The sequence below is a fragment of the Lynx canadensis genome, chromosome C1 (assembly GCF_007474595.2).
Source record: "Lynx canadensis isolate LIC74 chromosome C1, mLynCan4.pri.v2, whole genome shotgun sequence".
In the NCBI taxonomy this organism is placed as follows: Eukaryota; Metazoa; Chordata; class Mammalia; order Carnivora; family Felidae; genus Lynx; species Lynx canadensis.
In genome coordinates, this window is record NC_044310.1 from 200,436,000 (window position 1) to 200,451,135 (window position 15,136).

Genomic DNA, 15,136 nt, shown 5'->3' on the forward strand with positions numbered 1-15,136 from the left:
GTAATATATCAATTTTTTATTATAGAAAGTTTCAATCACACATAAAAGTAGAGAAAATATATAAAATATACATAATTATAATACATATAAATATAAACAAAATATAATGTAATGAAAAAGCTTTAAGTAGAGAAAATAGTAGAATGAACCCATCACCCAATTTCAGCACTTCTAAACATATGATCAGTCTTGTATCATCTATAGTCACTGGATTTTTTTGAAACAAATTCCAGTTATCATGTCAGATAAACACTTTTTTACTTCCTTTACATTCATAGGAAAGACGAAAATTAATTTAAATCATGAAGAACCTCTATGTGGTTTTTTGGGGGGGGGTGGAGAGGAAGAACCTTTGAAATTGTATTATATACTTGTCCAAAGTCCCAAACTAATTTTTTTTTCTAGGAAGCACTTAATGGGTGTTCAAAGCAAGAGACGAGGCAGTGTGTATTATGTAAAACATCACCATTGACTTTGCAAAGACTAGACACTCTGGGCTCTCTCTGGAGCAAAGGTATGCAAAAGGCTGGAAGAGCCAAAGGATCAACACCTTCAAATGTCTTTTTCTTCTGAATTAGTTGTATTCCACGTGCACACACACCCGCACTCCCTCCCCTCCTCGTTGTTCTCGCTCACTCCCACAAACATGCACCCAACAGGAGTGGACACCTTTGCACTCCCACGCACACCTGCTCTCATTCACCTGCAGCTGCCTGGTTTGGGCAGCTGTTTTCTAAACACATTGAATAACTCAGCGCCCCAGTACTAGAAAGCTTTCCTTTATAAAGTAGCACATTGCTACATGGAGGCTTAATTCTTCAGCTCCTGGAGGGATCGCCACAGGATGTATCAAAATATACAACCCACACTCACTCAATGTGCCAAAGAGCTCCTTTTGGGGTGTTAGGTTAAAAACTGCTAAAGAACACTGCATAATGGCCAACGCTGTTTTTGCTGATGGTTATTAACTCTGTTTATATGCTTAAGATCCCATATTGGGAAAACTTCATTGCCCACTCAACACTTTCACAGCTCAGGCATCACCTTGTCAATCTCAAAGCACTTAGCACACAGTACTTATAACCAGGGAAATGTGCAAGGCATGTTTATCATCCTCCCTGGATAGAGGTGGAAGGAGAGACCAGACAGAGAGCACGTGTTTATGGGGAGCCCCTTCATGCACTGCGGTAAGTGTTGTCTACTCAAATTCTTGCAGCAGTGCTATGAAGTATTTCTTTTATTTGCTCCATGGTACAGACAGAAGACACTGAAGTTCAAAGGATCTTAATGATTTGCCTGAAATCCACAGCTAGGAAGTTCTAGAGCCCAAATTCTAAACGAGGTTTTTGTAACCCATGGTCTTTTTTCGGTACTAGTAATTCCCAATTTTTCCACATATGAATAACCATCTCCATTTAAATTATTTTTATTTTTTAACTTTTTATTTTGCAATAATTTCAGATTAATCTAAGAACTTGTCAGAACAGCACAAAGAGTTCCCATTGACCCTTCAACCAGCTTCCCCAAAGGTTAACATGTATCATAGTACAATGACCAAAAGGAGGAACTTAATGTTGATACAATACTGCTTACTGGTTTACACACTTTATTCAAGTGTCACCACCTGTCCCACTAATGTCCTTTAACTGGTACAGAATCTAATTCGAATCACACATTGTATTTAAATATCATTATCTTCTTAGACTCCTCTAATCTGGGATATTTCCCTCATTGTTCTTCATTCCTCATAACCTTGACACTTTTGGAAATTACTGGCTGGTTGTTTTGTAGAATATCCCTCAATTTAGATCCATTTTAATGCTTAAAGTTTCACAAGCCCTCAAGTGACCAGAATTGTAGTTTGAGTATCTACTGATGGAGAATATACTTATTGACAAGACACTACACTAAAGTGAAGGATGCTTTTGATTTTGTTCATCACAATGGCTTCCACACATTTGGGGGGAAAGTATGTATATCTGTGAGATAATTTTTACTTAGTCTACCAGCAGTGCTTTGGTATATTTAGCTTCATCTACCCCTATGATGTCTTGGAAGCATCTCCTGAGATCAGCAGCCACAGGCAGACACACACACACACACACACACACACACACGCAAAGGCAGAAATTCTCAAAGAAAGTTTGAAGAAGACAATAGAGAGTCAGTGAGATCAGATAACAACATCAAGAGCTAATGTTTATTGGACATTTTTAAATTTATCGTATGTTTTCATTCCACACTGTGCCAAGAGTTTCACATGTGTTATATCATTTGAGCCTCACAGCAATCTCTAAACAGATACTGTTATTATCATTCCCATTCTATAGCAGAGGAAATGAAGATTCTGGGCCTGTAAATGATTTGCTCAAGGTCACACAGTGACTGCACAGCAACAGTGAGATTTGAAAGATGTTCTGCTTGGCTATGTAGATGCCATGTTCTTATCCACCCTGCCAATTTTCTGCAAAAGCATCTCTGATTCCTTGCTTCCATTGTTCCTATGCCTGGAACAGTCTTCATTCTCCTATTTTCCAAATTCTTTCCCTGATTGGGTCTTTAAGTTCCAGTTCTAAGTTCATTCTTCTAGGCAGACGGCTATTGGTGGTGGGGAAATTGGTATGCCAGCCCCAGGTACAGCTCCCCCACCTGATATGGCATGAAGAGAACAGCAGAACTAGTAGGGGCTTGGATATTTCTGGGCACAATTTCCTCCTTGTAGAACTGAGAAGATGATAACAAAACTACTGGCATTTCCTGAGTGCTTACTGTGGGTCAAGCCGTGTTCTGCATGCTTTCATTTACCTTTCGTATTCTTTCCCGTGTTTATGGGGAGCCCCTTCATGCACTGCGGTAAGTGTTGTCTACTCAAATTCTTGCAGCAGTGTTATGAAGTATTTCTTTTATTTGCTCCATGGTACAGACAGAAGACTTTCTTTCATTTACCTTTCTTTCATTTACCTTTCATTCTTTCATTTACCTTTCTCACAACCCTAAGAGGGAGGTACTAATACTGTTGAGGGGGACTTCTAGAGCTCACTACATCTGAGTTTCCTCCCTTTACAGGCACCCAGGAGGATGACAGTCCCCATCTCTACTGCTATTAGGTAGAGTCATGTTTCTAGACCCAGCCAATGAGCTATAGGCAAAAGTGACGTGTTATTCGTGAACTGACGCATGTTGTTGTGGGGCCTCAGTGAGCTATGGGGCGGCAAGCTATGCACTTTCTATTGCCTTGCTTTGAGACCCTCAGACTTCCCTACGGAGTCCCCTGATTTGACTTGACTCAGGAATACTCTCTGAACATAATTCAGAAGTAGGAATTAATGGTTGTATTAGCCAGGGAATTTAACATTAGCTGGGCAGCAGACAAAGCTCTGAGTCTCAGCATCTTAACACAATCAAAGTTTCCATCTCCCTCGTGTTACAATCCCATGTGGGTTAGTGTTTCCATCTTGTGTCTATCCCGTCTGAAACATATAGCTCTCAGATGAAGGAAGCAGGGAAAGAGAGAGACGCAAGATATAGCCCTTCCTGCCTCTGCCCTGAGTGACACATGTCATTTCCTTCTTGGTCACGTGGCCCTGTGCCCTCCCTGCCCCTCCAGTGCCCAGCTCCCTGCTCCTTGTATGTCTTAGAACCTCAGGTCTGCTGGAAGTTATCTCTCCTTCCCATTTTATTGCCCCTCCAAACTGCTGCCTAACACACAGTATTCCTGAATCACCTACTTTAGAATCGTCAAAAACAGCTGTTGAAAATGCAGATTCCAGGATGCCATGGAATGTGCATGACCCAACTCTGCATTTTCCCCCTTCTTGAAGCACTTCTTGGTATCCACAAATGTTTCGGAACTATTATAAAGTGTGCATCCCAGAACCGTATCACATAAACTTCAGTTGCATACACTTTTTAACATATGCATGTACCATCTATCCTATTATTTACTTCATACTTAACATTTTTCTCTGTCTTACATTTTTACTTCAATAAATTTATTTCCAAAAAAGACTTTTGTCACTACCATAAATAAAAACTGATGTCATTTACCCAAGAAGGAATAGACAAGCTGTGTCTCTACGATAGAATATTATTCAGTGCTAAAAAAAAAAATGCACTATCGGGGTACAAAAAGACATGGAGGAACTGTAAGTGCATATTACTAAGTGAAAGGAGCCAGTCATAAAAGGCTACACATTGTATAATTCCAACTATATGACATTCTGGAAGAGGCCAGGCTATATTGTCAGGAATCCGAGGGTGGGAGCAAAAAGATGAATGGGTGAAGCACAGGGGATTTTTAAGTCAGTAAAACTATAATGATAGGGTAGATACATGCCACTATCCATTTGTCAAAACCCTTCAAACCTACGACACCAAGAATGAAGCCCGATGTAAACTATGAACCTTGAGTGATAATGATGTGTCAGTGTTAGTTCATCCATTATAACGAATCACCACTCTAATACAAGATGAGGTTGGGTTGGGGGGTTCACAAGGAGGGAGTACATGAGAACTCTGTACTTGCAGCCCAGTTTTGCTTCAAACCTAGAACTGCTTTTCAAAATAGTCGATTAGTAAAAAACAGAACAGATGCACACAACTGCAAACAAAACAAGATTAACAAATTCTAGCTAGATATTACTGTATGTCCAAGGACTCTAAGGCTGATGAGTTCTCTTTGTTTGCAAAGAAGACTGACAAGTGTTAAAAAGGTGTTAAAGACATATTATCACTCCAGTGAGATTTTCTCCTAGACATAATCATAAGGCATGAAAACAAACTGAAAAGAGAACAACGTTCTCACTTGACGACCAACGTTATTTAACATTGTGTCTGTTGGGGGTACCATCTCATCCCAGGCTTTCAGAAACACTAGTCTAAGGATGACCCTGAAGGCAAACACCATTCTGTCACACGTTGGGCAAGCATTTCTTCTGCCACTTCCTCTACATGCTCCTCTGCGTGCAGAGTCTGCTCCTGGCCTCTAGGGACTCAGAGTCCAGGAAAGTGTCTTTCTGCACAGTTCCTGCCAAGAAGAGAGTACTGCTTAATAAAGATCTGTCAGGAACATAGTGGTGATGGAGATAGATAAAGACAACTATGTTGGGGATGAGAGACCTGAGCAGGAGAGCAGAGGGGTTGAACTGAGTGAGGCAATACAGAGGCAAAAAGTCAGCTAAACAGACACACTGGATCTGAACAGTGATCTGAACTGGATCCCTGATGTCAGGCACAAAAACAGCTGGGGGTTTACTGTGTGGTCAAAGTACAGCTTTACTTACAGCATCTGATTTTTTAAGGCTGTAGTAAGAGAGAGTAGTAGGAAAGGCAGCAGTATGATCTTGGGGCCCCACTCCAGGTCTCTGAGCCACATTGACAGAATGGAGGTATAGATGGCTCTCATTTAATGAACGGCTGCTATGTTCCTAAAACTTTAATACAGCATGGCCACTATTTATGATGAGTATTCAAGTTGAGTATTGTATTCCTGCTTTATAAACGATGAAAGCAAAGTCCAGGGAGGTTAAGTAAGTTGCCCAAGATCACTCAGCTGGGTAGGGTCGAAATTGGTATTTAAATTCATGTCTTTCTGACTTCAAAGCCTGTGTTCCTCTCATCATTCAGCAATAGAATAAGAAAAGGTCTGCTCCTGGCCAAGTGGACTCAAGCCAGGACAGTGATCACTATGATTACTAGAAAAAGAATCATCACTATTTGTCATTATAGAATCTGAAAAGGAGATTGGATGGGGTGGAGGGGGTCTCAAGACAGCATCCATATCCCTTTTGCCTGGCATTTTAACTTGCATACAGTCACATACACATATGTGCACATGTATACACACACACACACACAAAGACAAATATACCTTCTACCATGCATACACTAGGGACCAAAGATAGCACTATGAATCTGGAATGAACATGTGCCAGGAAAGAGACCAAGGGATCAACAAATATTGAGCTCCTACTGCATGCAGAGTCATACAGGCCACTATGGGTGGCTATGAGAGGCTTCTTTTGCAGAAACTGATGTTGATTCACTTCTACCACATCCAAAGTGACCATTCCATAAAGAAGGAAACTAATTTGATCTGTCCACCTCAACATCTCTGAGCAGGAACCTGGGGAAATCCTCATGAGAGCAATGAGCTAGGTCCAAAACTGGGACCTGTGTATCCCCCCTCGAGGGCTTGAATCATGGAGTTAGAGCCTATATTTGTGAATCCTCTTTTTCTCTGACAGTTTGCATCTACTGGAACTCAAATTGTAACTAATTCAATTTTGCCTATTTTGTTATGAGGTAGCCAGTCCCATGTGCACCCCATTTTTACTTTTAACATATGCAGAGGGAGGTATCAAATATGTACTATAGGCAATATGCACACTTAGACTGCATCTCACATTGATACACTCGGTAGGGGGATGGTGTGCAACTCAGGCCACACAGTATTCACTTGCCAGCTCCTTTACATCCGGGCTCACTTCCAACTTGGCTTCCTTCCCAGCAAACAAGAAGAAGCTCGCTCATTCCCACACTCTTTCGAGTAGCCCCTCCCCCTTTGAACCAGCTCCCCCTCCCCCAACTCACAGGCCACAGCTGGGCTTCTCCAACATACCAGCTGGAAAAGAGGATGGCGGTGGTTGGGGGGTGGGGAGGAGAGAGAGAAAGAGAGTTCCAGTATCTGGCCTTTCTCCTCCCAGGCTCTTTAGAAATCCTTATTTTACTCCTGCCCTACCAGCTTTATTAAGTATATTTCTGGTGGGGAGGGGCTCAGCTAGAAGCCCCACCCAATAAATTAACCAACCCATCACAAGCAGAGGCAGGCTGGCAAGTGAGGAAGCATGACTCTAAAGTGAACACCAGGTAAAGGATCTACAGACAATTGAGGTGAGAATCACCCCACACCTGTCAAGACACCAGGTGCCTCCTTTTCTCCAAGCCCTAATTCTTCCTGTGAAGGTGAGACAGGTGCACTCAGTGCTTTATTCCCATGCATGTGTGTGCGTGTATGTGCATGTAAAAACAATAGATAGCTAAATTTGGAAAGCAGCCAGGGATGTGATGGTGGAGGTTGAACATCCTTACATCATCTCCTAGTAAAGAATGAGAGTGCACTGGTGAGAACCCTGGGTGGGTCCTTGGAGCTTTCAGTTTAAACAGGACCAAGCCTAGCCGAAGTAGGAATGGAGAAACTACCATGGAAGATCCAAGATGGAAAAATGAAAACAGCCCTCTCATGACTCTGGGAAGGGGTTAACTGGGCTTCCCCTTTTCTGGGATGGTGTTGCATCCTTAGCTCCATGTTGGCATCTGTTGCCTATCATTCACGACATGCTGCTTTCCTACTGTGATATGTGCCAGGTATAAATTCATGATCGCCAACAACTTGGGATTTCCATGAACACAGGACAGAGACTATTCTTTGTGATCTTTGCTGAAGGCACATCTGTACATGCCATGTACACTAGCATTAGATATGGGGACAAGATGAGCCCTTGAATTGAAAAAGGATGCAAGTTCATCTCTCTCCGCTTAGATTAAAATGTTTCTGGGAGGGGTGCCTGGGTGGCTCAGTCGGTTAAACCTCGACTTTGGCTTAGGTCATGATCTCGAGATTCTTGAGTTAGAGCCCTGTTTGGGGCTCTGAGTTGATCTCAGGGCCTGGACCTGCTTCGGATTCTGTGTCTCCCTCTCTCTCTGCCCCTTCCTCACTCACGCTTTGTCTCTCTCTCTAAACAATAAATAAACATTTAAAAAAAATTTTAAAAATGTTTCTGGGCCCTCAAGCAATCTCATTGTAGTGAACCCCAACTTTCAAGCCCAGGAAGGATCTTGAGGGTCACTAGTTCCAGTCCCCCACTTGAGCCCCTTCCTAAGGCAGCCTATACTATCTTGGGACAGCTTTGATAGAAAGTTCTTTCTAATATTAAGCCCAAGTTGGCTTCCCTGAAGATTTCATCACTGGCCAAGGCACTGCCGTTTGTGATTCCACAGAACAGTTCTGCCCTTTCTGCATAGCACACATTCAGCACCTGATGCCAGCAAATATTTTTCTCCTTGATAGTCTCTTCTCCCCAGTCCCCCTCCCTGTGGAGCTGCCCACTGGATGAGCTCTAGAAACTCATTCATTCAACAAAAGTTTACTGAGTGTGAAACAGGTGCCAGGCAGTAGTTTGGGAGCTGATGACCCAATGATGTGAAAACACACACAAGTCGCTGCTTCCAGGGGTCTTACAATCCCTTTGCAGTGCTTCTCCTAGACCCAGGCAAGAGGGTCCCTTGATATAGAAGGCCCCACTCTGGCCCTTTTTCAGCTGCAACCTTTGCATAGGAAGTCTGTGAGGTCAAGGAGCTATACCCGTCTTATAGAACATGCTCCAATTACCTGGGACCCTGGAATCCCTGTGTATTCAGACATGAGCCTGCTTCCAGAGCATTCAGGTTTCTCTTCCTCAGGTTCAAAAGGAGAGGGGCAAGGGAAAACTGTTTAGGGTTAGGACGGACAGAGCTTGGGTAAGCCAGCTGGAGAGTCCACGCATGTGTGACAAAAGCTGATCCTGGTGCAAGATGTAGCCAGCAGAGGAAAGAGAATCCAAGTGGCCTGTAGACCAAGGGCCAGGTACCCCCATTTGGCTAGCACAGAATTCTAAGGAATCCAATAATTCTAAATTCAAAGCTGTCTTCCAGGTTGTTTTGACATTTTATTTGCCAAGATAGGAAGATAAAATTCATTTTATTTAACAGTTTGTTAGCTGGACTTATGACTTTTAAATACTTTGGCTTATGGTATGTGAGCCCCCACCTATACTATTGCTCTACAGTCAATAAATGTTAGGGATGGGCCTATTATCTGTGGAGACTGATACTAATTAAATAATCATACACACACACACACACACACACACACACACAGTGTAAAATCGAACCAGAACACTAAGAAAAATAATATACTCTATGGGTCTCTCCTAAAATTCTCTCCTTGATCTCCATTCCCAAGGTTCTTAATGCATCTTTCGGTCTCCAGTTTCCCCTGAGCACTGCAAACCTCTTCTCTTACTACCCCAGGACCTAAAACACTGACTGAAATATTTCACACTACTCTTGCCCCTTCTCAATGTGGAGCTCTAGGGAAGCCAACCCCAGGAAGAATAAGGGAGGCAGGCCAAGCAGGTTAATCTCTTCCAGACTCATTTCCACTTTTCCATTAGGTCCAAAGCAGGTGCCCTCCCCCCCACCACTGCCATGATGGATTTCATCCTTGTAGCAACCTCTAGGTGTTCCACAGCTGACTCCACCTAGGAGATGGTTTCACCTCTTTGTCGAGGTATCCATGTGTCTCACAGCTTTTCTGCTTCCAGCTGTCTAAACTCATCCTACATCTATTTCTTCTCACTTGGTCTTCAGCAGAAACAGAGAAGCCTTCTCTGACTAATTGGGGGAAAGGTAGCACATTCCTCCACTTGTCTCTCTGAAAAGGCACCCCACACATTAGCCACTTTTAAGCACACATCTCTTTCTTGTATCCAATATTACTATAATTCCCCTGTGACCCACTGTCTGTGTTCTTGATCCCTATCAGCTTCTGTGATGTCTGGGTTAGATTGTGAAACTCCCGGAGGGCAGGGCCACATCTGCCCTGTGTCTCCAGACACTGCTTGGCAGAGCAGCAGGCATAGGTAGGCACTTACCTAATAGAGACTTTTGATGATGGAAATAGAGAAGCAGCACTCTGAACCTAGAGGATTGTGAGTGCACAGGAAGCAATCTACTATCACACCAGACCACAATCACAGCAGTCCTGCTAGGGACTAGACTGGGAAACGGGGCACACTTTTCCTTTTAAATGAGGCAGAAGGAGCACTGTCTTGCCTCTGACATAATAACAACAAAACACTGTGACAGCATGGCTCTGTGTTGACTGATCTGATGCTCAGAATGACCATCAATTGAGGACTATCATTATTATCCCTGTTTTACAGAGGAAGAATCTGGAGCGGAGAGAGGCTGTCCTACTTGTTCATGCCTTGAACTGGGGCCATCTGGCTTCAGAGATCTCAGCTGATCCACCATGGTCCATCGAAGCGAACCAGTGCAGTTTCAGTCAGAAACAGAGAGTAAAGAGCTGCCAGCTGCGCTCTTGTCCCACACTTCCATGTATCCTTGACCCCTGTCCAACCTAAATGAATGGCTGGGAAGAGGAGGGTGGCTACTCAGTCAGCTTGTGAGCATGGAGCCAAGTTGGCTTTCAAAGCATTTGTTCACACACACCCTCCATCTGCCTCCTCCTGTCCTCTCTTCTGGTTCTCAAACATGCTAAACTTGTTCGCACTCAGGTCTTTGAACTTGCTATTTCCTCCACCTTGAGTGCTTTTCCCCCAGGCCTATGCATCAGTGCCTCCTTCTCATCATGTAGGGCCAGCTCGGATGGCACATTCTTGGGAAGGCTGTCTCTGATCACTCTTTCTAATGTTGATGCTTCTTTCTCAAACCCTCCCTTTCATTTTTGTCTAAGTCATTCTCCTATTTGACTTTCACCATAGTACTCAACACCATCTGAAATAGCTTTATTTATCTACTAGGTTACTGGTCTATTCCTGCATCTCCACTAGAATGTCACCTTTGGAAGAGAAGAGACCTCACCTATTTTGTTCATGACTGGATACTCAGTGCCTGGAACAGCATCTGGCACACTGTAGGTTCCCAACAAACATTTTTTAGGTAAAAGAATGCATGAACAAATGAGTGTAAAGTCCATTATAGGTATGTGCAAAAGTAGAACTGGCTGGCTCCTCCAGTCGCCCCTTACCCCATACATTACAAACCCTTATCAGGAAGAGACCAAATCTTCATTTAGGGCAGTCTTTTAGCCCTTGGAGTAGTGGCAAATGACCAGGGAACTCTTTGGTTCCTTTGTTTGGGCAAAGAAAAGACCAAGACATTCAGCCACTGAGATTGCAGACTGCCCTCCCCTTACAGCCACATGTGGACAGTTGCTGGATAGCTTGCTTCCTGAACAGAAAATGAAATACTGACATCTCAGCTCTTTACTTTCCGTCTTTTTCTCTTCCTACTCTAAAGAGTTTTCCCCATCTCCCCTTTGTCGCTCTTCCTCACTGATATCCTGTGAAGAAAAACAAGTAAAAGTGGGAAAATGTGTTCATATCTAACACATGCTCCTCTTACTACTATGAGAGCACAATCTCATTAAAATCTCTTGGCCCTTGCACAAATAATGCAAACCCCCAAAATATCATCATCGTGTGCAGGAAGTGCTTGACCGAATCCAGTCTTAATGTGCTAACGTGACCCCCCTATTCCTTGCACATAATAATAGAGCTCATTCCTTTATTGTGTTAGTGCTTTAATTCAATGCTTTATTTATGACACACCATAAAAATAATGAAAAAGAAAGGAAACTCCTAACCTCTGCCTAGACCCTGTATCACGTGAGGGTATTTCACAATAGCCCTAATGATCCTTTTCTTCTTCTTTCTTCAACAAAATACTGCTTTCCCATGATCAAAATACCTGCCATTATACTTTAATCCTTCTCAAGATGTTTTCAGGCTCATTATCTTCTGAATCCTCCTAACAGACTTATAAGGAAAAAAGGAGGACAGAGAAAGGTGCCTCTAAATCACAGAAGTTGGAAAAGGGGCCCCGAGTCATAAAGCAATTTGAGGAAGTTCACACAGCAGGTGAAATATCATCCAGAAAAGGCTCCAAGTCCTGCCGGTTTCTAGAGACAAGGGTGTTTTTGCCAGAAGCCACACTTCCAGCAGCCTCGGTGACATGTAGACCTAAGCCAACCCATATGGGAGAAGAAAGAAACAGCTTAAGGAGTTAGGAAGCTAAATAATTCTTCGTTTTGGAAAAGATGAGGCTCCTGATTGGGGCAGAATGCTGAGCAGGAGCATCCCACAGTAAGGCCCATTCTTGCTGCCAGCCAAGCCCCTCCACACTGTGCCTCTGCTGGAGGCCCACCAATGGAAGTGGAGAGAAGGGCTGGAAAAAAGGCACTGAGCAGGCACCCTGGACCTTCTCACCTAACAGAGTCCTCAGCTCTGGGCAGGACTTCACTGGGGACTCCAGGCAAGCCTCATCTCAAGAAGGAACCCAACCCTCAGCCCCTTAGAAACATTTATTCACTGAGATCCACATCACCTCCTTTCATAATGCCCAAGTAGGGACCCCAGTCATCATCTGTCCCAGAAGTGTGTTGCCCATTCAGAGCAAAGGTGAAATGAATGAAATTGTCAGCTAAGCCTGTCTCTCAGAGAGCAAGCCTTCAGAAAGAGCCAGGGCCACTCAGGATCACTGGCATGGCATCCTGATGCTCTGCGTCTTGCTCAGGAAACACCCAGAAGTCTTCCCTCCACTTCTGGGAAACTAGTGAAAAAGTGGCTGAGCAACCATACAACCCTGACCAAGGTGCGACTGAATGTTCCTTCTCCAGCATCACTAACTAGGTCAAATTTTCAGGTGAGTCTTTTCCATCTGGGATTCTGTGGTAAGTGTTGCCACAATTCATGACTCTGGGAGAATGTCCACCTGCTACCTCCAGCCTCTAGAAAACACTAGATTGGAAGTGGAGCTGGAAGGGCTGGTATGAGTCTGTCTGAAAATTTGAGTGAATGGGGTAGGGAGGACCTTCAGGCTTAGCAAGATTGGCTCATGATTATAGTTGGCATCCCCTATCCTGGATGGGGAGAGTTTAAGGGACATTCTAAGTTGATGTGCTTCAGGCCTGAGAAAAGGAGTAGATATGACAAGGTTCCCTTTCTTCCTTCTCCATATCCCTTCAACTCACTCTCAACCTGCTTACCTATTTGCTTTCAAACTAGGAAAACCTTGAGTCTGCCAAGAAGTGTCTTAGCAAATTGTAGAGTCTTCTTGGACCTAGAATCTCTCTCCATTTCCTCCTCAGTGGCTAAAACATACTGCTGAGGGTGTCAATGTAATATGGGAGGGGGGAGTTCAAAGTGAAAGAATAGGGTCAGGCTTGTTGTGTTTCAGTCTGTGAGAATAGGGGAAAGAGGACAAGATGCCTGCACATGTCCCTCCAAAGAGGGAAGAAGTTTAAATCTGGGACTGAAAACGGGCTGGGGGGAATGTCAGCAAACAACAAATCAGATAAAAAGATATCTCGGCTACAAGCATGAATGTACCACCACGTTCCTTCATTTCATCACTTTTGACTTCTGAATCGTCTATTCTGAGGATGGTTATGGAGTTTTGGGATGGAATTGGAGACACTAGCATTGGAAGGAAAATGCAAAAACTGGGGTACAACTCAGCCACCAAACAGGCTCTGCTGGGAACCAGACACCTTTTGGACAAACTTAACCAAAAGAAACATCACTGAGGAGCCCTTAGAGACGGCACAATCGTTCCTGAGGGCAAGCAGGTGAGTACTTATCTGCAAGACCTGAGGACACCCTAAGGCAGCAGGAAAAGGGAAAAGGGGTCTCACCTGTTCCGGCCCCTGGAAGCAGATGCGGCAGAGCGGGGTCCTCATGCCACTGTCCAGGCTGCTGCCCAGTGAGTAGCAATCCTCAGCCTTCCCCTTACAGAAGTCATCTGAGGAGGCACTGCTGAGCAGCGAGGCGGGTGGCTCTGTGGCTGGGCCACCCCAGTCATCTTCCACAGAAGAAGGTGGCAAAGGTGGTGGAGGTGGCAGAGGAGTGGTCTCCCTGCCCACCCCTTCTCGAGGGCCCCTCCAGCCTGCCCACCCCCCGGCACCTAGAGCCGGAAGGGTGTTGTTGTTGGCCGCCAAGCTGGGGGGCTGGGGGTCTCCGTGCATGGGCAGGGGCGCTGGAGGGGGGCGCCGCAGTAGGAAAACCTTCAGGTCATTGAAGAACATGCGGCAGCGGCACTTGAGGAGACCCTGGTGGCGCAACATCTGGGGAGCCGGGGCGCACAATCCACGGCAGGAGCGGGCACAGCAGCAGCACCACCACCAGAAGAGTCCACTCAGGGGCATCAGCATGTGCCCAGTGGAAGCAGAGAGCCCGGGAGGGGCAGCTGGAGTCTTTTCAGAGGAAGATAGTAGAATGGTTTGGGGTGGGGGTGGGGGGTCCACAGCAAAGCTGTGTTATGGGGGGGGGTCTGCTTTCTCACTGGCTCCTCTTACACCCCCTCCAAGTAGCAAATCAATTGCCCCCAGGACTTAGAACTGTGAGTCACTGATTTTGAACTCTCCCTGGAAAGCCCGACAACAACAAAAAAGGTTTTCTTTCCTCCCTCCCACCAGCCTTAGCTCTGCTCAGGGTGTCTCCTTTTTGCCTGTGACTGGGGCACTGGGAGGGGAAGGGGGGTTTTAAAAAATGTTGAGGAAGGGCTGTTTGGGCCTTGAGATCAAGGTCTAGTTGTTAGAAAGTTTCCCAGGAGAAGATTGTTAGGTTCTTCTCAAATTCCCAGGCAATGGGAAATCTCTTTTCTTTTGTATAAAAGGGTGGGGAAGATTATAAATCAAATTTAGAGTGGACTGAGCTGGGCTTAGGGCAAACCAGCCCAGTGAAAAATTGAGTACTGCATGTGCAGAGAGAAATAGTTTTCCTCAGGTAGCAGGTGATCGGTTGTGGGGGGTGGGGGGAGTGTAAGGTGGGGAGGGAGAGGAGGTTGGGAGAAGTTTTAATTCTCCTGGGCAGAAAACTGGGGCAATTAATCCCCAGAAGCACCAGAGTTGCTTTTAAGAGAGCAGTTGGATGGGGGGGGGGGGGTGAGGGGGCGGGGAGGAGGGATTGCAGGTGAAATTGGGCAAGGGGCTTGTGCTTTGCCTCCGCAGCCAAAGGGTTGCGCAAAAGAGGGAAAAGCCAATTAGGAGAATAGAAGTGGGAACATAATGGGCTGGGGAGGGGGAAAGAAATGGGGGGGGGGGAGAGGAAAGATCGTTTAACCCTTGCAGATCCGCTTCCTTCCTGAGCATGAAGATCCTGGCTAGAGGAAGGGTGTGTGTGTAGGGGACGGGAGGCAGTGGAGCAGAGAGAAGGGGTAGAGAAAAGGGGCGTGTGGGAAGAGACAGGAGGAAGGAGTAGTTACATGATCTCAGCCCCCAGCCCACCCCTGCGGTAGTCTGTAAATCCGCGGCCCCTTCCCCTTGGCTCCATCAAAGGTCCCTTCGGGCGAGGGG

At 45.1% G+C, this 15,136-nt stretch overlaps 1 protein-coding gene across 1 annotated transcript in view; it reads right to left on the reverse strand.

Annotated features, from left to right (window-relative positions):
- The window catches only part of MARCHF4 (membrane associated ring-CH-type finger 4), a 108,957-nt gene extending 94,418 nt beyond the window's left edge, over positions 1-14,539 (reverse strand). The window contains exon 1 of the mRNA XM_030327980.1: positions 13,478-14,539. Within this exon, the coding sequence (XP_030183840.1) occupies positions 13,478-13,993 (516 nt within the window). The 5' untranslated portion in view covers positions 13,994-14,539. The remainder of the gene's footprint in view (positions 1-13,477) is intronic.
- Positions 14,540-15,136: the final 597 nt, after the last annotated feature.